The sequence below is a fragment of the Sceloporus undulatus genome, chromosome 4, assembly GCF_019175285.1.
Source record: "Sceloporus undulatus isolate JIND9_A2432 ecotype Alabama chromosome 4, SceUnd_v1.1, whole genome shotgun sequence".
Classification (NCBI taxonomy): Eukaryota; Metazoa; Chordata; class Lepidosauria; order Squamata; family Phrynosomatidae; genus Sceloporus; species Sceloporus undulatus.
Window position 1 is genome coordinate 133,008,492 of NC_056525.1, and position 24,073 is coordinate 133,032,564.

Genomic DNA, 24,073 nt, shown 5'->3' on the forward strand with positions numbered 1-24,073 from the left:
TTGTGGGCACGTGGAGGGTGGGAAAGCGGAGGAACAGATGTGTGCTTTTTCCTCCTCCTTCTTGGCCATCCTGGGCTTTCAGTGCCTCCCTCCTGAAGACCCAGGAGTCTGCCTGCGGAGTCTTCCCCGCCATACAGGCCTTCAGCTGCTTCCAGAGACGCAGGCTGAAGGCCGGAGGGCAGGGGAAGAATACTGCCCTGGAAGTTCCCACCCCAGGGAGGGCAGAATTCATGCTCCTGGAGTGTGGAAGTCCCAGCCCAAGAAAGCCCATTTCCCCGAGAAGTTAGCCCCTGGCACCGGGTAACAACCCGTGCCAGGAGGCCTTTAATTGGGGCATTTGCCTTAAAGTTTTGCTATCACTGGTTATAACTTGATCCCCTAGCAATAATTGAGGGCAATCTTTAATTCACATCAGTGAAACATTAATTAACAGCAATATCATGACAACGCATTCCTCAGGTTTTGCTTCTTGCCGTGCTCGAAAGGTGGAGATATCTGTGGCCGGCTTTTGATATTCTTTTCCTAGTGTTTTAGACAACCTGAGATACTTCTGTTGTAGCCTTACTTGTTTCTTCCAGAGACGTGAGGGTGAGGAGCGAACATTATGTAAACAGGGCATAACATAAGAGGCAATGATTTCATGCTTCAGTCTATTGTGGCTAGGGCCACCCAACAGCCACTTTCTGGATGTAGGTTTGGCTATTTCTTCAGCATTTTTGGAATGAACAATGTGCACAATTTTAAAATAGTTGGAGAGCTATAAAAATGTCTCAAGCTTCCCCAGCCTTGCAGTAGCTGAAACAGAGGAACTTGCCCTTTTTCCCCCCTAAAGCCAGAAATGTGGCTTAAAAATTGCTTTATCTAAATAACTATTAACTTGAATCTGTTGTGACTTGACGACTGTTTGCAATATCCAATTTACTGTGCAATAAATATTAGTGTTCTCTGTTGTTGAGTCATTTTGACCCTAGGTGAACCTATCATAGGGTTTTCTGTGATAGGTTTCCTTCATGGGATGGGGGGGGGGGTTGGCCCAGTGCTATCCTCTGAGGCTGAGATAGTATGACGTGCCCAGGTCACCCTATTGGTTTCAGACTAAATGGTTTCTTTAGTCCTATCCAACACTCAAACCACTACATCATTCTAGCTCTCTGCAACAAATATAGTGCATATTTATCCCCCATACTCTGCAAACATTACACAAACTTCTTTGCGTTGTCGGCACACTGCATTCCCATTTTAAAAAAAACTGTGAACTTGTCCTGATCCCTACTGATAATTCTGAAACTAGGAATATCAATGAGATTTACCTACATGTGATTCACTTAGTCAACAGTGATTCCATGGAAAACTACTCTAGTTGGGGACTAACCATAGAATTTCACTAATGCTTTTGGTCAAATGCTTTGTTTCTTGCAAACTAATTGCAAAGAACACCCTGAGACATTATGTCTCTTTCGACATACTTTTTGTGGGTGTTACGGGTCCTCTTGTGCTCCCACTCCTCATGCATCCTTTCTTCTAGATAGTATTCATAGTATTAATGTTATGTATGGTGTGACCCTTTTTCTTGGCAAGAGATGTCTTATTAACTTCTCTTCTAGTCTACTGAAGTGACATCACTAACACAGCTACTCAGGATGTGTGTGCTGTATGCTTAAACTCAACCCCGATAAAGTGCCAAAAGAAGAGCTGAACTTTGACATCCAGGATCAGGCAACTTCCGATTTATTTATTCTTCCTCTTTACGTACTAATATCTTCCGCCTAGGACCCTGTTGAGCCCACTTGACCTTGCATGTACAGGCTGAGTTCGAAATTTCCACTTGGCCATGGAATCTGTTGGGTTGCCTTGGAAAGGTCCACACTCCCTCTCGTGTGGAGGCAATGGCCAAATCCCCTCTGAAACAACTCTTGTCAAGAAAACCATATCGATTCACTTTAGGGTCACTGTAAGTTGAACCTATTTTGACGGACACAACAACAAACAACACAACATTTTCAGCCAATTCGTCCGGCAGCTAATTATTCACAATAAGGATAACAAAAGTAAACACATTACAAAATCGTTGGAGGCTATTCTCATATTTCTCTCAAGCTAATTTGGTTTCTGTGTGGGTGCATGTATAACCAGGTACCAACTGTGAAGATATGATCACCTTAGGCCAGAGTTGATGTTTAGTATGTTTTATGATTGTCCTCTTTCAAGGCACAGATAACAGACCACTCTTGGCTGTGCATACGCACCCTGATCAAAAGGGGTGGATTTATACCTAGATACTGTGAATTATTTCTGTGTTAGGGCATAGCACCTGAGCAAGAAAAACCTGAGACAACCAGAAACACATTTACTTGTGGAGCCTCTGCTAAACTTTAGCTTGGTCTTACACCTTCAAAAAGAAAGGGTAGCGCCGGCTTGCTCTCCAACTTTTTTTTTAAAAGAAGACTCTGCAAGTAAAACGAACAAAAAAGCTAACTGCTGTGCTAACTTTTCTGTGTTGCAGGATTTTTTATTTTATTTTTTAGAGTAGAAGAACATGAAAACATTGATCTCCTCCCATAGTCTCTCTACTATGTCAAAAATTCTTACCACTTTACCCCTCACTCCTTCTTTTACATAGCACTGGTTCAGACCATCACAAACTCTAGGGCGACTAGTTGCTTTGCTTCTCTTAGCTCTTTCGCTTTCTCTTCACGTAACTTCTCAGAGCAAGCAATCTATCTCGTAGGCAGCTAGTACGGAAGGCAAATTGAAGCCTGTTTCCCTTCAGTAGGTTGCTTTTCAGCTTTGCAATTACGCTTAGCCATCCGCACTGCTGTACATGTTATTTGTATGCTTTTAATGCTTCTTCCTTCCGTTGCTCGTTATATTTTGTAGACCTCCGGCCTCTTCCTGATTAGCCATGCCATGGACCTGCACCCGGGAGGGGAATGCAAGGTTTGGCACTCTGACCAACTGCGGATGCCATTGTTCAGTCCTCTCCAAAGCCGGCGGCCAAAGAATGCCTAAAACCTCCACATTTGTGCCTTACCAAGACAGAGGTAGTCAAGAGGCCCACCAAAAAAAGTTGGAATGGCAGCCCCAGACTTCTCAGAAGAGCGCAAAACCCAAAATGGCCAACCTCCGCCTGCCTCCTCCGTTACAGGCCTTTTCCACCAGTCGCCATGAGCCCTGCACGGACTCCCCCATGGAGGAAGGAAGGAATCACCTCTCACCCAGACCTCGGGACTTCCAGCCAGCCACACACATTTCCCAAAACTGCCAAGCGGGAGCTCTACCTGTGATACTGAAAGAGGACCCATATAAAGTACCTGGAAAAACACACTGGAGACAGTGTCTGGAACTCAAGACGACTAAAAAGAAGGAATTTTCCAACTGTGCTGCTTTATCACTCGCATTGGCAGTTCTGTGCCTGCCAGGTGAGAATTGCTTGCCCGGCCTAGGGCACTAGGACCACTTTTGTAAAGTCATTGCTCCCAGGGCAAGAGAACTGACACCCAACCGAATGACCAAGTTCTCAGTAGAGGGTCCCGGATGTCTGGAACGAGAGAGAAGAACCTAGTGAAGAGGGCTTGGGCTCATGCTTCAGGGCTGGGGGTGGGGGCAACGGGGCTTATACCAACGGTCCACGCCGACTTGGTGGAATCATTGGGGCACAGGGCTGAGGGCACCTGGACAGGTACAGAGGGGACAAGTCCCTCTCTTGTTACTGTAGACTCCTGTAAATATGAATTTAGAATGACATTGTTGTTCCGCCTGATCAAAAATAATCTTGTCCTGATACAAAAAAGACATTGAAACAAACAAAACAACACCACAGGGAGCAATTTCTAGCTTGGAAAACATTTCACACACAGAAGAGCACATGGAGCAAAGCACTTCAACCAGTCCGCCCTTGCGCTTCCACAGTTTAAAGAAGGTGGGGTTGCCAGCAGCTGGTGAGGGGCGAAGTTTGTCTGGTCAGCCGTGACTGGGAAGAAGAAGGGCATTAAGATCTTTAAACCCCTAATCTCTTCCAGATTTCAGCAACTCTTCCATCAGGTGTGGAGACCCCTAGTGTTATAAGTTGTGGCTTCGTTGGCCCTCTTTGCCATTGCCAATGACCATTCGAGCTGGGTCAGTAGGAAAGTCATAAGAGATTTCTGTTTCTACGGTGGTAAAAGCCCCTAACTCCCCAATATTCTATTCACCCACGGCAGGGAATTCCCATGGGGTTATTGGGCCCCAGTGGCCATGTTTCTGCCTTGATTTATCTGCTGTAAGCCACCATTGCCTTTTGTGAAATGGCGCTTTGATCCGGGTTGCACAGGAGGCCAGAGGCCTCGTATGATGAGTCACCCCCTCCCTTCCTAGCCTTTAGAGCAGAGGGTCAGCCTCAAGGGCTCCAGTATTCTCTTCCAGTGCCACCAGTTTAGCCACATTAGTATCTGATTGTAGGAGCCCTGGCGGATATTGTAGTTATAGAGGGATCCATAAAAACAGCAAAACTACCCTAGTGTGAATACGCCCAACAGAGCAATTCCCCTCATGGCCTTGGAAACTCTCCTTGGCGAATTACCTCCACTTAGTGGGTGCTTCACCAAGAGGATCAAAAGACCAGTCCTGCTTGGGAAGAGAGTACTCTTCTATTACAGCCATATTGAGATTCTCTAATGAAACTGGTTCCTACGTCACTCTACTGTCATGACTTAGCTGCGGACCTGGGACTCCATTTCGTCTAGTGCTATGGCAATCCTTCCCCTCAATCTGCCCCCCCTGCTCGGTGGGTTTGTGGAAGTTCATTCCAGGTGCATGGAGAATGCAAGGTTCCTTCCTCGCATAGTCTCCATCCAGGCCTGGGGCCTTCCCTCAAAACAAGTGATACTTATTGGCCCAGCAGGCTCCTGTATACCTTGGGTGGGTGTTTTTCTGAAGGCCATTATGCCCTGTCCTCATTCCTATATGTTGTCATGGCTCACAGATATGTTTATAGATGTGTTGCAGAAGGTGGGCAGCTCACCTCCCTTATTGCTGCTGTCTGTTCAAGCTTCTCAGTTGCATGATCTGAAGAAGCAGAAGCGCAAGGAGGAATATCATTCTTCTCTTTGTTATTACACTTTATGTGTGTTTGTAGGTCTGACTGCATGCACGGTTGGCGTGGAGGGGGGAGGGACCTCTACACATGTCAGACCAAGAAGCCAGACAGACTCAGAAGCTTTATATGGCCCATTAGGTAAACCACCATTGCCCCCAGTGTGATTTTCTCTGCTGAGTGAAGAATGATACCCATTAGCTTCTCTGGGGTGGGATGATTTAACTAGTAGAAGGCCAAGGACAGAACGACACCTCCCCATGGTAGCAAGCTGCTATGTGCCATCGGAATGCTAGAAGTTCTGGGTAACGAGCATCTGAGGCCTAGTTTTGAGGTTCTTGTTAATACGTACCCCATAGCGAAAAGCATTTTCTCCTCTTCCACTACACTCTTTGAGGCTCAGGACTAGTATGCAGCAATCACCCCCCCCCCCAGGGTGCACGGTCCGGAGCCTTATCCTGCTATCCACTCTCGGCATCAAAGGCCTTAGCTGCACAAAAGTATTGTGATCTCGAAGGCGTTCTAAAATGATGGTTTCTATCCATGTCTATTCAGTTGATAGCAGGCATGATTCTGTCTATACAGGATCGGTCAGTCCTGTCAGGGAGGTATAGGAGGTAAATGGACTTTAAGCACCCATATCTCACCATATACTGTCATCTAAACACTTTAACGTGCACTATACGGGTGGAGGGGGGCAGGACCCCCTCTCTCGGTCTCTCTATTCTTACTCCCTCCTTTCACCGCATAGGTGGGAGCCAGGCTTGCTGCAAGGGAATACCTTTAGTATCCAGGCTAACGTTTATACCTTTTGTTTTATAAATGTTATATGGACTATAGGCTACAGTTTTTTTAAAAAAACTACTTGGATTGGTCCTGTTCAGAACTATCTGTGGCACTTCCGCAGAGAGGCAGGGCTAGCCTCAAGCTTTGTCCTTGTTAATGAGTGTTCCACGGGCGGCCTCATCTGACCCCTGCTACCCTCTTTGGAACCACTGTTGCGACAGGGCCCGGTGGAACAAAGTACTGCTGCCTCAGCAAGCTAAGGTTTGCTAATTCGCCTGACTAGCTAGGCCAATTGCAATGATTTGAGTGTCAATTATAAACTCCCTTAATCTGCCGTGGTCTCCCAGATGATGTTTGGATATCTTGACAGGAGTTCTTCAGCTTTTTCCCCCGTGATATGGGATAAATGTTGGGTGTGAGGGAGGGAGCTGAACGGATGAAGCCATGGTACCTGCGTTTCTAAAGGAAATCTTAGACAGGGGAATGTGAGTAAATAACGTAAGAACGGACACAACGGCTTGCTCGGAGTTATTGCAATTGAGGCCCATGGTGAGGGAAAATGTGCCTTGCCACCGAGCAGAGAGAGATTCCACAGATGGAATCGGGGTCATCTTTTAAGGGCCATGTTTCCACCCCAAGGGAAGCTCGTTTGCACATTTTAAAAGCGGAGTTCTATGTGCACAGGGATAGGGAATGGGGATGGGCTACGACGGAAGATGTGTCCTGCCTGGCCTAGACAAGCACATGAAGGCGCAAAGGTGGGAATCGTTTTCAGCACTGCACTAGGAAAGCCAGGGGTTTAACACCAAAGGTGTGGGCATGGCACAGGCCCAGTCAGATGTTTAACGATGGAGCCAAGCTAACCCCTTTGTATCTCTTCTTGTTGGTTCTATTTCTACGAGATTTCCGTTCCTTGCTTGTGAGACTTGTTTTGTACAGTTTATGACATGCAGGGGTTTGTTGTAGCTTTTCTAAAAGGCGAAAATTCCTATGGCAGAGTAAAGAGTACCCACTATTTTTCAGATGGGACCTATGTTGTTAGGTTACTGCCTCTCTCTCTTGCAAGGTTGATTGCTCCCATGTGATGCATTTCCCTTGACACTGGGAAAAGGCTTTGGGCCTGGGGCTAGTTTCCCTAGGCCCGTGCGCACAATTTATTCCCTTGTAATCCTTTTTTGGAGCCGTGAGCCTGGACACCTCGTGAGCCCTTTCTTTCTCTTCCCTTCTGTTTGTTTGCTGAGCTGTCAGATGACAAACTCCACTTTTAATTAGCCCTCCCAAACTCTTTTTACAATTAAAAAAGTGTGAAAACCTGGCTTTTGACCTGATTATTTTCAGTATGGTATCCCTACAAATATTTCAACGTAGTTGTCATGTCACTAAACTTCTCCAGGCTGAACATACCCAGCTCCCTAAGTCTCTCCTCATAGGGTGCAGTTTCCAGGCCTTTCAGCATTTTAGTCATCTTTCGTTAAGTGTGCTCCAGTCTGTCAACATCCTTTTTGAATTGGGATGCCCAGAAGTGGGCACAGTATTCCAGGTGACGTCTGACCAAAGAAGAATAATGTCAGTATAGACACTATTGTTTTACTGATGCAGCCTAGAATCGCATTGGTTTTTTTAGCTGCCACATCACACTCATGCTCAACTTGTAGTTGGCCACTGTGACGGCGACTTATTTTCTAAAAACTATTTTTCTTCTTTATTTATGACACTGCCACCCATTTATGAAAGTCTCTTTACTTGTGAGTGTAAAACTGTTTTCCCATTTGCAAATGCCAGTAGCATAGTAAATTACTCAAGTGCCAAAAAAGCCTCTACAGAGGTACCCCGGGTTACGAAATTAATTCGTTCCGCTGCCGCTTTCGTAACCCGAAAGGCTTTCGCAAGCCGAAAAGCCATAGGCGCTAATGGGGAAAAGCCGCGATTTCGTGCGAAAAAGCGCCGAAAAGCACCAAATTTTTTTTTCGTAACCCGAAATAACCTTCGTAACCCGGAACAGTTTTTTTCAATGGATTTTTTTCGTAACCCGGAAATTTCGTAAGGCGGCGCATTCGTATCCCGGGGTACCACTGTATTTGAAACAGGAATAACACTTATTTACAAGAAGGTTTAAACAGCATTTTGCTTATTGAGATGCTGCATATGTTTGTTACTTTGAGGTATTATTTTCTTACTTTCATTCAGTTACAGGTTTAGTTAACTATACCACATTCTCTCCAGCAATTAACATACCCAGGACCCTCACACCGTCCTTATCTTTAGGTTCTTTTTCTAAACCTACACCAGCCACCAAGGCAAAGTATCCCTCAGGATAAGATCACAGCAACTCCCTCTCTTGAAGTTTTGTGTGCGTAGGGAGTCCCTCACTACTGGACTCTACCCCTACCAGACCCTGCCTAAGTCCCTCACTTCTGAACATTTACTATAATGGTCCCTATCTAACTGTCCCTCTTAGCAACAGCCCTAATAATAATAATAATAAAATTTATTTATATCCCGTCCCTCTACAAAATGCAATCAGGGCAGCTTACAAAGATTAAAAAATACAATCCAAAACTTTCAATCCCTCCTCCTTAAAATACAATTAAACAATGTAAGAATTAAAACATACTTAAAAACAATACAATAAACAATAGGTTGGGACTGTGGTGAGGTCAGAGTTCAGCAGTTAAGATTTTTCCTTCTGGTGGCTGGGGAACTATTCAAGAAAGGACTCTTGGTAGAGATCTGTCTTTATAGCTTTTTAAAAGCTGTTTAGGGTGGTAATGTGATGGATCTCGTCTGGCAGGCCGTTCCACAATCTGGGCACAATAGCTTAAGAAGGCCCACTGGGAGGTCGTGGATAGCCTTGTTTTATAAGGCTGTAACAAATTCCTCCCCGAGGATCTAAGTGTGCGGGGAGGATTATATGGAAGGAGGCGGTCCCGAAGATAGGTTGGACCAAAGCCATTTATGGCTTTAAAGGTAATAACCAACACCTTGTACTGGGCCCGGAAACTAATGGGTAGCCAGTGGAGTGATCTTAAGATCGGTGTTATATCGTCTCTTTTGGATGTACCAGAGACCAATCTGGCTGCCATGTTTTGAACTAACTGAAGTTTCTGGACCAAGCACGAGGGTAGCCCCATGTAGAGTTCATTGCAGAAATCAAGGCGTGAGGTTACCAGCGCATGTACTACGGTCTCAAGGTCCCTGACTTCCAGGAAAGGGTGCAGCTGGTGTATCAGCAGAAGCCGATAATAAGCACTCCTGACTGTTGCATTAACCTGATTTGTCATGTGAAGCGACAGATCAAGGAGCACTCCCAGACTGCGAACACAGTCCTTTGAGGAGAGTGTGACCCCTTCTAGGACTGGATGTTGTATCCTGATACCTGGTTTCGGAGCCGATACCAAAAGTACCTCCCTTTTGTCTGGATTCAGCTTCAATTTGTTTTCTCTCATCTAACCCCTTCTAGGACTGGATGTTGTATCCTGATACCTGGTTTTGGAGCTGATACCGTAAATACCTCCGTTTTGTCTGGATTCAGCTTCAATTTGTTTTCCTTCATCCAATCCATTACTGCTTTAAGACAGTTGTCAAGAGGAGAGATGCCATCTGAAGTCAAAGCTGAAGGCCGAGACATATATCTGGGTGTCATCAGCATACTGATAACACCCCTCCCCATGTCTCCGGATGATCTCTCCCAGTACCTTCATGTATATATTGAAAAGCATTGGGGACAGGATGGCGCCTTGTGGGACGCTGCAATTAAGCTCCTACTTTGCCGAGCAACCTTCCTCGAGCATCACCCTCTGGAATCTGCCCAAGAGGAAGGAATGGAACCACTGAAGCGCAGTGCCTCCTATTCCTGACCTTCTCAGGTGATTCAAGAGGATGTCATGATCTATAGTGTCAAACAACATTGAGAGGTCCAGTAGCACCAACAAGGTCACTCTACGCCTGTCGATGCTCAGATGGTCATCAGCTAAGGTGACCATGGCAGTCTCAACTCCAAATCCCATCCTAAAGCCAGTTTGAAATGGATCAATGGATATTTATCTTCTCCAGCCTTCACTACGATTGGCTGGCACCAGCTCTCTGCCTATTTGTCACTGTTAGGCTGGCCCATCTCTGCCAGCTCTCTACAACCACTACTAGGACTCCTAGATCCTTTTCATATGTACTGTTGTCAAGTCAGGTGTCCCTGATCCTGTATCTGTGCATTTCAATTGTATTTATTATTTTTTTGCCTAAGGGTAGTACCTTACATTTCTTTCTCTTAAAATTCATTTTGTTAGTTTTGGCCTAGCTCTCTAATCTATTAAGGTCATTTTGAATTTTGATCCTAGCCTCCGGACTATTAGCCATCCCTCCTAATTTGGTGTCATCTTCAAGTTTGATAAAAATGCCCTTTGTTCCATCATCCAAGTCATGGATAAAGAGGTTGTACAGCACTTGGCCCAGGACAGAGCCCTTTGGCACCCCACCAGTTACTTCTCTCCTGCATAAAAAGAAGCTTTTGGTGAGCACCCTTCAGGTTCAGTTGGTCAACCAATTACAAACCAACCTAACAGTAGCATCATTTAGCCCACATTTTACTAGTTTTTTTTTTTGGGTAAGTTTATTATGGGGGACTTTCTTGAAGGCCTTCCTGAAAACAAGATATAATACCCACAGCATTCCCTTCATCCACCAAGCTGTATATGTATACGTATATGTCTGTGTAAAGATAAATAAAAAGACACCAGATTACTCTGGCATGACTTGGTTTTGAGAAACTCATGTCGAATTTTAGTGATTATGGCATTTCTTTCTAAATACTTACAGACTGTCTGTTTAAAGTTCTGCTCTAGAATTTTTTCTGGTATTGATGTCAGGCTGACTGGGTGGTAATTGTTTAGGCTCCCCCCCTTTAAAAAAATGGAGACAACATTTGCCCTCTTCCATGCAAGGATGTCCCCTGTTCTCCAGGAATTCTCAAAGTTTATTGACAGTGGTTCTGAGATTACACTTGCCAGTTCTTGGATGTTATTCATCTGGACCTGGAGACTTGACTTCATTTTGATTAACCAGGTGTTCCTGTACTACCTCTTTACCTAGTCTATGGTGCATTTCCTCTGCTGCATTGTCTGCTCCATTTTCCTCAGGATGAGCACCACTTTCCTTTTGTGAGAAGACTGAGACAAAGAAGGTATTGAGTTGTTCTCCCTTTTCTCTGTTCCCTGTTAACATTTTACCATCTTGTCCATGCAATGGCCCTACTATTCCCTTCTTCTTCTTTTTACTACAGACATAACTAAAAAAATCTCTTTCTATTGTTTTTAACCTCTCTAGCAAGCCTGAGCTCATTCTGTGCTTTAGCTTTTCTCACGTCCCTCCTACATGTACTAGCTAGTTGCATGAATTCCTCTTTGGTGATTTTCCCGCCTTTTCCATTTCTTATACATGTCCCATTTAAAACTTAGCTCAATTGAAAGTTCTTTAGTCATCCATCCTGGTTTCTTGAGACACCTCCCATTTTTCCTCCTCACTGGAACTGTTGGAAGTTGTTCTTTCAATCTCTCCGTTTTAACAAACTCCCATCCTACTGAACTCCCTTCTCTTTTAGTGTTCCTGACCATGGCATTTCCCTAAGTTTACTGAGATCAGCTTTCCTAAAGTCTAGAATGTGTGTCTGACTATGCTTGGCTTCCCCCTTCCACTGTATAACATGCTCCAGGAGAACAGAATCACTCCCTCCTAAGAATCCTGCCACTGTTACCCTTTTAACCAGGTCATAGGCAAGTAAAAGAATTGTTATCTCTCTCTAGCTGACAAATTGTTTACAGAATAATGAAACAATGGAAGGTGACAAATATCTACCCCCCCAAAAAAAATACAAAACAGGTTAACAGGTACAATTTTTGGGCTTCAGAGCTTTTCCAGAAGTATTTAAACCATGTCAGCAAACACAAAGATAAGAGAAGTCCCATTTTGATCATTTATATAGACTTTAAGGTCCCTTTGCAGAAGCTACAAAATGTTTGTACAGGAAAATGTGATAAATTGACCTAATAGGTAGATGTCTGCTAAAATGCAAAAGACCTAGTAAAATGCAAAAAGACAGCAGACAGCTGTCTGCTAAAATGCAAAACAAAACTGAATACAACGTGACACTGAAAATCAGAGGCATGGGTGTCACATTTTACAAGGCAGACACACAGTCTCCCAACTAATATTTATCTCATAATGCAAAAATGTGTATGTGGAGAGGTGGAAACTTAATCTTTAGCAAAGTGGAACTGAAGGATGGTGTTTACACTTTCCCATCCTTCTCACTACCTCATGCAATTCTTTCTGATTTTGCTCTCCTTAACCTCTCTTTCTCTCTCTTTCTTTTTTACCCTCTTCCTTTTCAGTTTGAGACTGATTTGAGCAATATCTGGTGAAAGGATGGCTGGGGTTGAATAATCTGTAGGAGAGAATCAAAGAACATACAAAAGCTTAAGCCCTCTCTTTATTCCTCTTTTCCCTTTACTTCCCACCTCCCTGAGACAGATTCAGCAAAAATGTGTTTGGGAACATGTTTGCTGAGCTAATATGTAGGTCTGCTCATTGTGAATAAACACTGAAGAGCTGATAGCATTAGTAAGCTGTTCAGGTTCACAGCACTTGCAAATAATGAATTAGAATGGATAAATATTGCCAACAGATAAATGGAATTAGGTGCTTACAGAGAAAATGATCCAAACAAGCAAATGTATCAAACGTGATTAACTACAAATTCAAAATAATGATAAACACAACAATGTTCTTTTAGCGGAGTGTTCTCAATCTTTGATCCTCCAAGTGTTTTGGACTTTAGCTCCAAGAAGCCCAGGCCAACACAGCTAATAGGCAGGGATGCTCGGAGGTCAAGTTGAAAACTTCTGGAGGATCAAAGGTTGAGAACCATTGTTTTAGTATATCAAATTTTTGCTACACCTTTGTTTGTGATGAAATATTTGGAACTGTTCAAATACAGTGTTCCTAATACTGCTGGAGGCAGTTTGAGCAACAAGAACAATAGTGGTTATAGAGGAGGCTTGAAACACATGGCCCACAGGCCCCCAGTGTATTCTTGCAGCCATGCTGATGATGTGTTGATGTGTAGCAGTGTGTACCTTGTATTAGAGCACAGAGTCTCACTTCTACAGGGCTTCTGGATGTCCTTTCCCTGGATGCTGCTTGGATGAGTTCTTCCTTGGAAGATGTTTCAGAGATATTTATTCAGAATATCTCTCTGCTTGATTATTTAATAAATGAATTGAACTTGGAACTGGAATTGTTTTACTTAGTCTGAGGATTGGCTTTACCTATGTACACCTGCCTGGCTGATAAGGATTTTCACCATAGGTGAGTAAGCCAGGGTTCTTGTGTAAGAATGATTAGAAATGTAAATGGTGAATAATTTTATATGTATGTATATGTGGGTGCATGCATGTGCTGGAATACTGTTGAGGTGTTACACTGGTGTAATGCCTGATTAAGGCAGGAGTAGACACTTGCATAAGGAGACATCCCCACAGTCTACTATACAGCCAAGCATGGGCAAAGCTCTTTCCCACAATCCTCAACAAGAATGGCCACCAAAACAGCTGGGAAGCTATGCATAACAGAATTAATATGGGCTCTTGTTCAACAACTAGTCAGCAAGCATTTGTGTGAGTACCACACAATACAGTATACCATAACAGGGATGGATTCTTCCAAGTTTTGGATATTGGGGAGAGGGTGCGAACAAAAACTGCTCAGCCTTCATCTGATTCCTTCCTGATTTGGTCAACCAACAGCCATCAGATATTTATAGCCAGACAAGGAAGGCATGACACAAAAATTAACATGAACAAGTGCTAAGACAAAGGAGGAAGAAAACTGTGGCTGTATTGGCATGGGCACCCATTCATGGGCGGATAATAGACCAGACTGAAAAGTCTCCTGTACATATATAAAGTGTAGTTTGCTTAAGAATGTTTTATGAAGAAGAAAAAACAAAACAATAAAAATGTAAGTACAATTAATTAAACTTTTAATTTTAAGAAACAAAATAAAAATCAGTTAATGTTACAATTCAGGATAGGTACACCAGATCAAGAATCATCAAAAATCTGACTTTTTCAGAGCACTACTCAGTGACATTAGTTCTTAAAGGAACAAGAGGGAGCTTTACATTGAGATTAGAGGAGGCTATCTTGAAAAATGAAAAGATAGTTGAGAATTGTAAGAATAAAATAAAGACAATTTTAAAACATAATTTGGATAAAGGCACTGATATTAGAATGGTTTGGGATGTGAGTAGAACACTCATGGAAGGATGCTTTATTCAGTGTGGTAGTGAGTTACAAAGGAAGAGACAAGAGAAGTCTCAATTGATTTTAGAGGAGATACAGAGAATGATTTTTTTTTAAAAAAAGTCTCCCCAAAGATTTCAAATGATAATCAGATTAAGATTTTACAGATCAATATTGATGGTTGATGAGATGAAGAGAAAAGTGAAATACAGTGCACCCACGTCATACGCGGGCGCGCTATACGCAGCTTCCAGCATACCCTGGGAGCCGCACTGGAAAGGTTTCTCCTGTGTCCCCTAAGAAACAATGGGGTGCGCCCCATTGTTTCTAATGGGGCTTGACTTTATGCGGTATTTTCCTTACGTGGCAGTGTCCAGAATGGATCCCCCACATAAGGGAAGGGCCAACTGTATGTAAAAGATTTTTGAATTTGCACATATTTGTAAGCTAATATAGCATTGATTCCTAAAGTAGTTAGCGATTTGAATTTCCTAAAAAAGACATGGATTTGACTTTGACAAAAAAATCCATAGACCAATATCACTGTTGAATAATGATTATAAATTGTTTGCACTGATTTTGGCTGACTGATTCAAAATTATTCTTCAGGATTTTATTCATGATGATCAATGTGGATGTTTACTGCAAAGGGAATTGAGAGACTATATCAAAAATGTATTAAACATATGGGAATACTTATAATGACATAATGAGAAACAAGCTGCATTGTTATTTTTGAATCCAGAAAAGGCCTGAACTGGTCTTTATTATTTTGAATTTTGGAAGAAATTACTTTTGGAGACAATTTTATTAAATGGGTTATATTTATCTAATAATTGGTAAAATCAGTTGGTGAAAATGAGTGTGGAAACAACAGAGAAGAAGGTTTTAGTAGAGAATTGAATGTGGGGAAAAGATACTGTAGCTGCTGGTCGTTAGCCTCAACCACAGATTTATAATAATTCTGTTTTGCCAAAAAAGAAAAAAAGAACAAATTTATAATGAATAAAATCAGCCCATTCCCTCGTCTTTTCCTACAACCATTTGGCAGCTTGAGAACAAGAACGGAAAAACCGAACAATGGAAGTGAGCCAGGGCTTATTAGAAGACGTTACGCATATCAATAAAGAGGCAAAACTATCGAGGGTTGCAGATAAGATAGAATTGAGTAAGGAGATCACTGGATCCATGGAGTCTCCAAGGTTTAAGGAAGATAAAGAAAAATCCAGATCCTGGCTAAAAGTCACAGGATCAATAGAATGAAGGTCTCAAAAGTGGCAGTTGGACAATTTGATGAGGAGGTGGATTATGGGTAAGGACAAAAGAGATGAAATAATGATCAGACAACAGAAAATCTTTAGCCATGAAGTTGGAGGTTACACATTTTTTTATAAGTACAATATCAAGGCAATGATCAGAAGAATGAGTAGGTGCATTGGAACAGAGTTCAAGACCAAAAGAAGACAACACAGAGCAGAGGCGTACAGTCATAGGATTATTAATATCATCCATATGGATATTGAAGTCCCCCATAATCAAGGAGGGGACTTCATCCACTAAGAAGAAAGTCAGCCAGGTCTTGAAATCCAACAAAAACTTAGTAAGTGATCCCGGTGGATATCAGATAACTGCAACTGAAGTGGTAGGAAAAGTTTAATAGCATGAAGTTCGAAAGAAGAAAACAGTGCTGTTGAGGAGAAGAGAAGAGTTAAAACCGACAAGAGTTGGACACCGACCCCTGCCCTCTGTCCTCTAGGTTACTAGTGTGAGAAAAGAAAAGTTCAGCAGCAGAGGTTACAGTGGTGGAGGTGTGAGGTGGAAGCCAGGTTTCAGTGAGAGCAAGAAGATGAAGAGATTTAGCAAGAAAAAGGTCATGGACTGTCGTTGCTTGCGAGCCAACTGATTGGCAGTTCCAAAGAGAGCAATTGAAAGGGAGTTGAGAACAGGGAAGACACCTAATAGAAATCAAATTAGGAGAAATTGTAGGAGCCATAGAACAAAATAAATTAACAAGAAAAAGATCAGAAACAGACAGCAAAATAAAATAAAATATAAAAAGCCTAGAACAATCAATAGTCCCTAGCATTGCCAGGCTTGAAACAATCAAGTCAATCAAGTCAGTAGTAACAATCCAACATCAAGGAACAATAAGCTGTTAAATTAGCTCAGTAGAAGGCATATCCACGTTTGACCATGCTTCAACACTAAACTTCATTACAAACCCTAAACTACAGCTGATCTAAACACTCAACATTAGAACAATAATTTCCACATTTCTTTTTAGCCAAGGCGGTACTTCAGAAACCCAGGTCTTCTGTGATGCCTTCTGTTTTTTTCAAAATGGAAATACATTACCCTATCTTGCCAGTAAAGGATCTATATTTCTGTCATCCTGGTCTGTGCTGATTCAAGAAGGTCTGCTGTCAGTCTTCCCAAACTACTCTGTTTACTGCAGTGGTGGAAATCATGCAGCCCTCCAGATGTTGTTGGACTGGGGTTCAAAGCATCCCTTACAATTGCTAAGCTCCTTAGAAGCTGCTCTTGTTTTTCCTTTTTGATATCTGGATTTTGTTCAAATTATTTATATTAGGCCGCATCTTTTGTTTTTCATACATGTTATGCTCTGTATCAACACATGGGTACTGATTAATTCAAGTACAAACGGAACATTGGTACTTACCGTGAATGTTCATTTTCCTGCAGTGTTGAGGAGGGAATCCTTCTGTTTGGTCTCACTCCTTCTCTACTTCTTTAAGGTAGGACTTCAATCTTTCACTCAAACATACCATCCCTAGGAGAGCCAGACCCTCCCATGCCAGGGATGGTATAACAAGCTCCAATTACAGACAACTAATCACAAATATTCCTACCTAGAATTCACTAAACACTATTAAACAAGGGGTGGGAAAGGATTCCCTCCCCAGCACTGCAGAAAACAAACCTTCATGGTGAGTACCAATATTCTGTTTTTCTGCGGTGTGGGGAGGCAATCCTTCTGCTTGGACCTACCCAAGCAATCATCACATGAGGCATGCCTACTACTACACTTGTACAACCTGCTCCAAAATTCGCCTACCAAAGATGAGAACTTGTCAATCTTATAATGTCCGATAAATGTCCTGATCCACCAAACACCTATACAGGCTCGCTGGGAGGGAACCATCAACTGAAGTGCAGGCAGAGGTAACAAATTACCAGCAGCTAGAAAGTGTCCCTGCCTGTGGGAGTCACTTAGGAGAAAGGCATTTGTCAAGCAGTCTGAGTCTAGGGAAACAACAAGAATCAAGGTTAATCAAAGTCCAAGGGGCAAAGAAGCCAGGAAGTCTAAGGTATCAACTGCAGAAGTCTGGAAACAGGCATCAGGGACAGAATTGCTGGCCAGGAAACAGATGAGGCTGCTTTCTGTCTGGAAGACAAGCCTGGCTCCCTTCTTCAGCCTCCTTGTCAGACTCTTCCTGTAGATTCCAGTCTTGCAGTTCCTCACCCATGAAATTAAATTATGATGGGGGGAGGCATGTTGCCACCCTATAAACATGTAGCAAGGAGACCCTTATTCCTAGTCCTACATGGCTTGGGTCCTATCTTCTTGCGGGAACGCCTTCTCCCATATCTGAGGCCTGAGGGTGAGCGGATCAGATTGTTTAAATACAAGTGAACATGAACCTCTTGCACCCTCAGGTGAGCCATCAAAGGCACCAACACCTTGATGCACACCAAAGAGGAAGCCGATAGGCCAAAGAGTAGAGCATTAAATAATGTTTTGAGATAGGTGAACCTGACAAACCTCCTCTGTGTTGGCTGCACTGGCATGTGTAAATATGCTTCCAGAAGGTCCAGAAAAGACAAAAATACTCCCCTCACGAACCCCCTCCGAAGTCTCCATCCAGAACTTTCTTCTTTTCACATAACAATTTAACCTGTGGATATTTAGTATGGCCCTCCATTTCTTGTTCGGCTTGGGAACCAAGAGGAGAACAGCTGGCATTCACCCTGAAGGCCAAAGCCTTTGCCAGTTCATTGACTCCTTGCCTAAGCCTAGTCTCCTCCTTGGGAATCTGAGGCAATAGCTCCCTGTACCATCTGATTATGACCTAGCAAACAGGGTGGTCATTGATGTACTTCTGATGGTAAGTGTGGCCGCCTTGTGTGGTCTACATCAGAAGGCCTCTAGTTTCTTGGGGGTGTTGTCCCCATTCTGGGAAAAAGACTGCCAGACACAGGGACATCAATAAGTGGAAATTTCAGCCTTTCCATCACCCACCTCTGGTAGTGAGTACAGCTGATGATCTCCCCTCTCCTCCATCAAGGAAAAAGAGTAGTTAGAGGAAGGAGGGCAGGATACAGACCGCCCAAAAAGGGCGGTCTCCTGCCACCCTGGTTTGCTCTGCGAGGGAGCCACAGCAGACAAACCGCGCAGCTCTGTCATGGAGCAAAAAGAACCTGCAAAAAGTGGGTTCTTCTTGTGGCACCTTTGTGACGCCGCAAGGTGCCAATGGTGCACTTGCGGCGTCACAAAGGCGCTGGAACGTGCGGACGCTATGTGTCTGTCACGTCAAAATGGCGGTGCCCAAATATACAGGGTGCCGCCATTTTGATGCCCTCGTCACGTGTGAGGGGCGAGTCGCATCTGGAAGCGCCACTCCTCGCACGTAACGATGGCACCCAGTAGGGCCCATCTGTACAGAGCCGAGAGCTCCTGTAGCAATTGTGGCTGCCTGTGCTGCAAGCCCCAGAGCTGCACTGCCTTTCATGAACCACATGCTGGCATTTCCCCCTCCCCCCCAGCTGACCACCAGCTGCTGAGTGATCAATCAAGGCACAACTCTGGTGGTAGGGCATGGCCATTGAGTAAAAGGTAAGGGAGGGAAGCAGGAGCACCACACTCACTCACCACTACCATGCCCAACAACAGCTGCTCTGTGTTGGCATACACCATCACCCCTCATACCTCTGTCACTTTGATGGTGATGGGTAAGGCCAGGTGTGATTCCCCCTGTCTGAGTAGGTTGGTCTGCCACCATGCTCCATCTGGCAGGTGTCTGTGCTTCTGCCAGCCCATTTGCTCCTCATCAGAGATCAGAGACTCAAGTCACCATTGCCCTTCACCCCAATTCTCTTCTGGAGATGGTACATTCTGAGGCAAATCTTTACCTCCTTATCAGAAGAAGCTCAAAATGTAAGAACAAAATAAGGAACAAAGAACCACACAGTCCCTGGAGCTCTGGAGCTGTAAATGTCCTCCTGTCCTTAGAGAACATTCGGCAGGATGCACCGGGGGGTGGGGGAAGGTTCTGGCTCTTTTCCTAGGAATGGTGAGTTTGAGTGACAGGTTTGAAGCTCTGCCTTAGGGAAGGAAGGAAGGAAGGAAGGAAGGAAGGAAGGAAGGAAGGAATGAATGAGACCCAGCAGGATTGCCTCCCCACATTGTAGAAAAAAGGGAGTCTCAGTGTGATAGTGAGAGCCAACTCTGGAGGCAAGGGTTTGACTCCCTGCTTAACCATGGAAACCCACCGAATGACACACTCTCATCCCCAGAAAACCCTGTGATAGTATCACTTTAGGGTCATCAGAAACGACTTGAAGGCACACACCAACGTGATTGTGTCAATATACATGTGTTCTGGTGTGTATCAGTAATCTATGGGTAGTGAAATGCAAACTGAAAATGATGGAAAACCATGCATCTACCAAACTGGAAATTAATTGTACACATTTTCAAAATGAAATAGGAAGGCAGAAGGAGCAGAATGCAGAGCACAGCAAATTATGGAGAATGGAATACATCCATTAATGTAACTAAATATTCTGCTGCCAACTGAAAGCCTGAACTGATCTCTCTGAATGCATTGCCCCTTTCCTTTTTTTCATTTGTGGCTCATCCACTTTTTGGAGGCAGATCTAGCAGAAATGTTCTCATCATAGTTGCTGTTTAAGTATTTTTTCCAAAATGGCTAAGAATTAATCCCTAATCCCATTCCTCATTTGAATACAACAATATTTACTTTTAGAAAGACTTCCAGACTTTCTAAAAAGGGACAGGAATTCAGACTCAGCCCCTTACCATTTTCAGGGTGCTCCATTTCCCCAATGCTGCCATCAGGTGTGGTGCGCTCATAGTGATCCTCAGGCAGAGCAAGAGGTCCAATGCGGGGGCCTGATGAAGACTTGCTGCTTGGTGTTTCTGACTCCTCAAGGCCACTGTCATAGTAACTGTGTTGAGAGGGGTCCTGCAGATCTTGAGCTTGATTGGCTGCAGAGAATGTCACTCGGCGATGAGGTAACTGCAACAAGCAATAATAATTTTATTATACACACAAACACACACACAAACACAAAAGGTAACTGTAAAATGTAGCTACAAGGAATGGTAAGGAGGAATGTCTGATACATTACATTCAACAAAAATTTCTGCATTAGAACATACTTAGATGCCAAGTGATTAAAAAAACAACACCCTACTATTACAATTATTAATGCAGTCAACCCCTAACTGAACCTGGACAGACATTCTTTTATTATGTATAAACCAGAGATTCAAGATTACTGCTTTCCCAGATGCTGCACCACTGGAGCATACACTGCTTTCTCTTGAAAGGTAGGAGCACATACAAAGTAGATCTTTCTCCTTATTTATTTCTTTTAACACAATAACATTAAGTTATTGATCAGTGAGAGGAGGGATTCTGTCTCAGAGGTTGATTGCAACATACTTTTCTACCCTGAATCTCAAACTGATTAGACTTTTAAAGAATTGATTCTATTTGAAGCCTCTCTTCATCTGTGCTCAATGAATCTGATAAACAAGGCTCATGAAAATTTACACAATAAATTTGTTAGTGCTTGAGTTGCTAGAAGATTCTTTGGAACAATTCTGACAATCAACCTATTGGCTTAATAAGCCAAGATATGAACAAAACTTTGGACATGCTTTACTCCTCCTTTCACACAATTTTAAATTAATAATAGTGCTCTGTTTGTCTGAAATTGGAAACCACTGTTACTAGTTGTCATGAATAATAAAATTAGGATATTAAATTAAGCAACTTCAGGTTTGGTAGCCAGATCAATCAAATAAGGAATGTGTGGTTACTGAAAGACTTCCGGATTTGCTTTTGACTCATGAAGGGAAGAACAATGCAGTTGCATATCTTTTAGATACCCTGCATGGCTGTTCATATTTTGGCTAATTAAGGTAAGATACTGTTTAACTGGAAGTGGTCTTGGTTGCTTTTGTAGTAAGGAATTAACATGGCTACCAATCTGGAAACAGTCAACAAGTGCATATCATAGATGGCAGAGATGAAAAGATTGTATTTTAGACAAGGCAGTGATGTGGAAGAAAAAATACAGTCAGCCGTATCCACAGATTCTGCATCCAGTTTCAACCATCCATGTTTTTAAAATATTTTTTAAAAATCCATAAAGCAAACCCTGATTTTGTCACTTTATATAAGAGACACCATTTTATTGCACTATTGTATATAATGGAAGTTGAGCATCCATGGATTTTGGTATCCATGAGGGAGCCTGGAGCCAAATCCCAGAGGATATCACGTGCCCATTATATAGTCACAACTTGTATATTTCCTTTTCTTTCCACATTCATAACCAATTCACACAACTGCAAAACAAAAATTATTATTATTATTGTTATTGTTATTATTATTTCTTATATCCCATCTTTCTCTCAATATAGGGACTCAAGGCGGCAATATAGGGACTCAAGGCAAACAAAACAAACAAAACCTAGATTTGCTACTGAGTAGACACTGCTCAGTTCTTCCAATGGATGCATAATATATATATTTTCAAGGAACTGTGATGTCTATACTACAGTTTAGAAATTTCAGGAAGCACTAATGTCATATCCAGAGATGTTATTTGAAGTATGTCCCAACAAAATTATTGGAATTTACTATCATGCATTTTTCATGCAAAGATATGTGTTCTATTTTTAGATACCTATGGGTGATGAGGTGGTAGTGAAACCTGAAAGTTTGGACAACAGGAAACTACAAATGTGCTTGCATGCTCACCTTTAGCAAACAGCAATCCCTTGCTGGTGAACCACACTTGTGGATAAGGAAGAAACAAGAGATCCTTCTTTCCTTAAACTCAGAGAGAAAGAAAGAGCCCTTTCCTCCTAGCTCTCTTGTTGTTGAGTCATTTTTGACCCTAAGGTGAACCTATCATAGGGTTTTCTTGATAGGTTTCTTCATGGGGGGGGGGTGTTGCCATTGCTATCCTCTGAGGCTGAGAGAGTATGACTTGCCCAAGGTCACCCAGTGGGTCTTTCTGCTCAAATGAGGAATCAAATCCTGATCTCGAGTTGTAGCCCAATGTTCAACACCATGCTGGTATTTTTTAAAGAAGGACATATTTTCATTGTTTAATAGTCCAACAATTATTTACAAATGCCTTGATAATTCTGTCTTCCACCATTCTTTGATCTTGATAAATGATATTAAATAGAAGTCCAAATCAGAAACAGATAAACTTAGCAAAAGAGTCAAACAGAATAGAATGTGCACAAAGGTCCTTCTGAAGACGGAGATCCCCATTCGTGTCCTCTTAATGGACTGTTACTTAAAGGCTCATTAGCTGCTGATAATTGCAGAAGAAATGACAGAAAAAAACTTATGTACTGTGTTAAAGACCAACATTTTATTTGTCATATAAGCTTTTGTGGACTACAGGCCATTTCTTCAAATGCATTTTCAACCTACCCAATGAAATTAATGAGAAAAGAGTATGCCCTCTTTAGAGAAATTGAGGAAGAGCTTCAAGCTTTACTTTTCTTCTTTCATTTGTCAGCAAAACAGAAAATAAACACTGTGATGGATGTGGCAGAAGGAGAAGTCTATGGGGAACTGTGGTCATGGGAGAAGGAAGAAGCTAACAGCAAAAGCAACTCTAATCCTGAACCTCACAATTTTTACAACATCTATATTGACAAAGTTACATATAGGAAACTGGATTTTGTTTTTTCCTAGGGAAATACAGAAATACAGAAAGAATGTTTGTGATTATACCCTTGTACCACAAGAAGAATAAAAGTCATTAAGAAATTGATTCCCACAGTAAAGAGGCAAGTAGCCTTGAAAGGGATGTTTATGGATGTGATGTTGCTCTAAAGCCTTTGTTGACACTAAATGCAGGAATGCCATTTTGTGATTTAGAGAAGGAGGCAGTGGGTTTAGGAGCAGCCAAATGTGTGAAAAACATTGATCTTTACCTGCAGCCCATGGCTGCAGCTGCATTTCTGGAAGGTCCCGTGACAATATTAAGTGAAATGTTGGCTCAAATTTGAAGCATAGATACCCAAGGTATGCCAGTAGTACGACTAAATGTATTTGTCACTAAGCCAAATAAGAGCCTTAATGATAGCCCAATTGCCTAGGATCCCATCAATAAATACAGCATCTAAAGGGAGCTTACTATTTTCCTTGAGAATGTAGGATATTTGCCAGAATGTTGTTAAGACTGAACTGGTGATGAAAGCAGTGACAGGGAAGTATATCTTGTGCTGACCAGCTTGATTATTAGTGGCAAAGAAGAAGAAACCTCAGCATATAAAATAGCTACACATAATTGAGAAAACCCTTCAGAATGGGTCAGCTCAGTGGTTGAAGCAGAATAAACAAGCACTGCTGTAGAGATTCTCCCTAGACCTGGGGAGTAATAATGCCACATTACAGTCTACCAATGCTTGAAAAAGATCACTCGCAAATTTGCATCCCTCACAAACTGGCAACAGCAAACAGCCAATTTGATACTGGCAAATCAAACTAGATGAAAGTAGCAGCAAACTCAGCACCTTTAACATTTCATTTGAAAAAAGGCACTTCAAAAGGCTGCCCTTTGCCACATCATCTGCACAGAGTAATTCTGAAGAAAAATCATGAATTTTAAAGGTTGGGGA

General features: G+C 42.6%; 1 protein-coding gene across 4 annotated transcripts in view; it reads right to left on the reverse strand.

Moving 5' to 3' along the window:
* The window catches only part of PCDH1 (protocadherin 1), a 226,442-nt gene that overhangs the window by 39,150 nt on the left and 163,219 nt on the right, over positions 1 to 24,073 (reverse strand). For all 4 annotated transcript variants that reach the window (XM_042463007.1, XM_042463008.1, XM_042463010.1 and 1 more), the window contains exon 4: positions 20,213 to 20,432. In XM_042463007.1, coding sequence (XP_042318941.1) covers positions 20,213 to 20,432 — 220 coding nt within the window. The remainder of the gene's footprint in view (positions 1 to 20,212; positions 20,433 to 24,073) is intronic.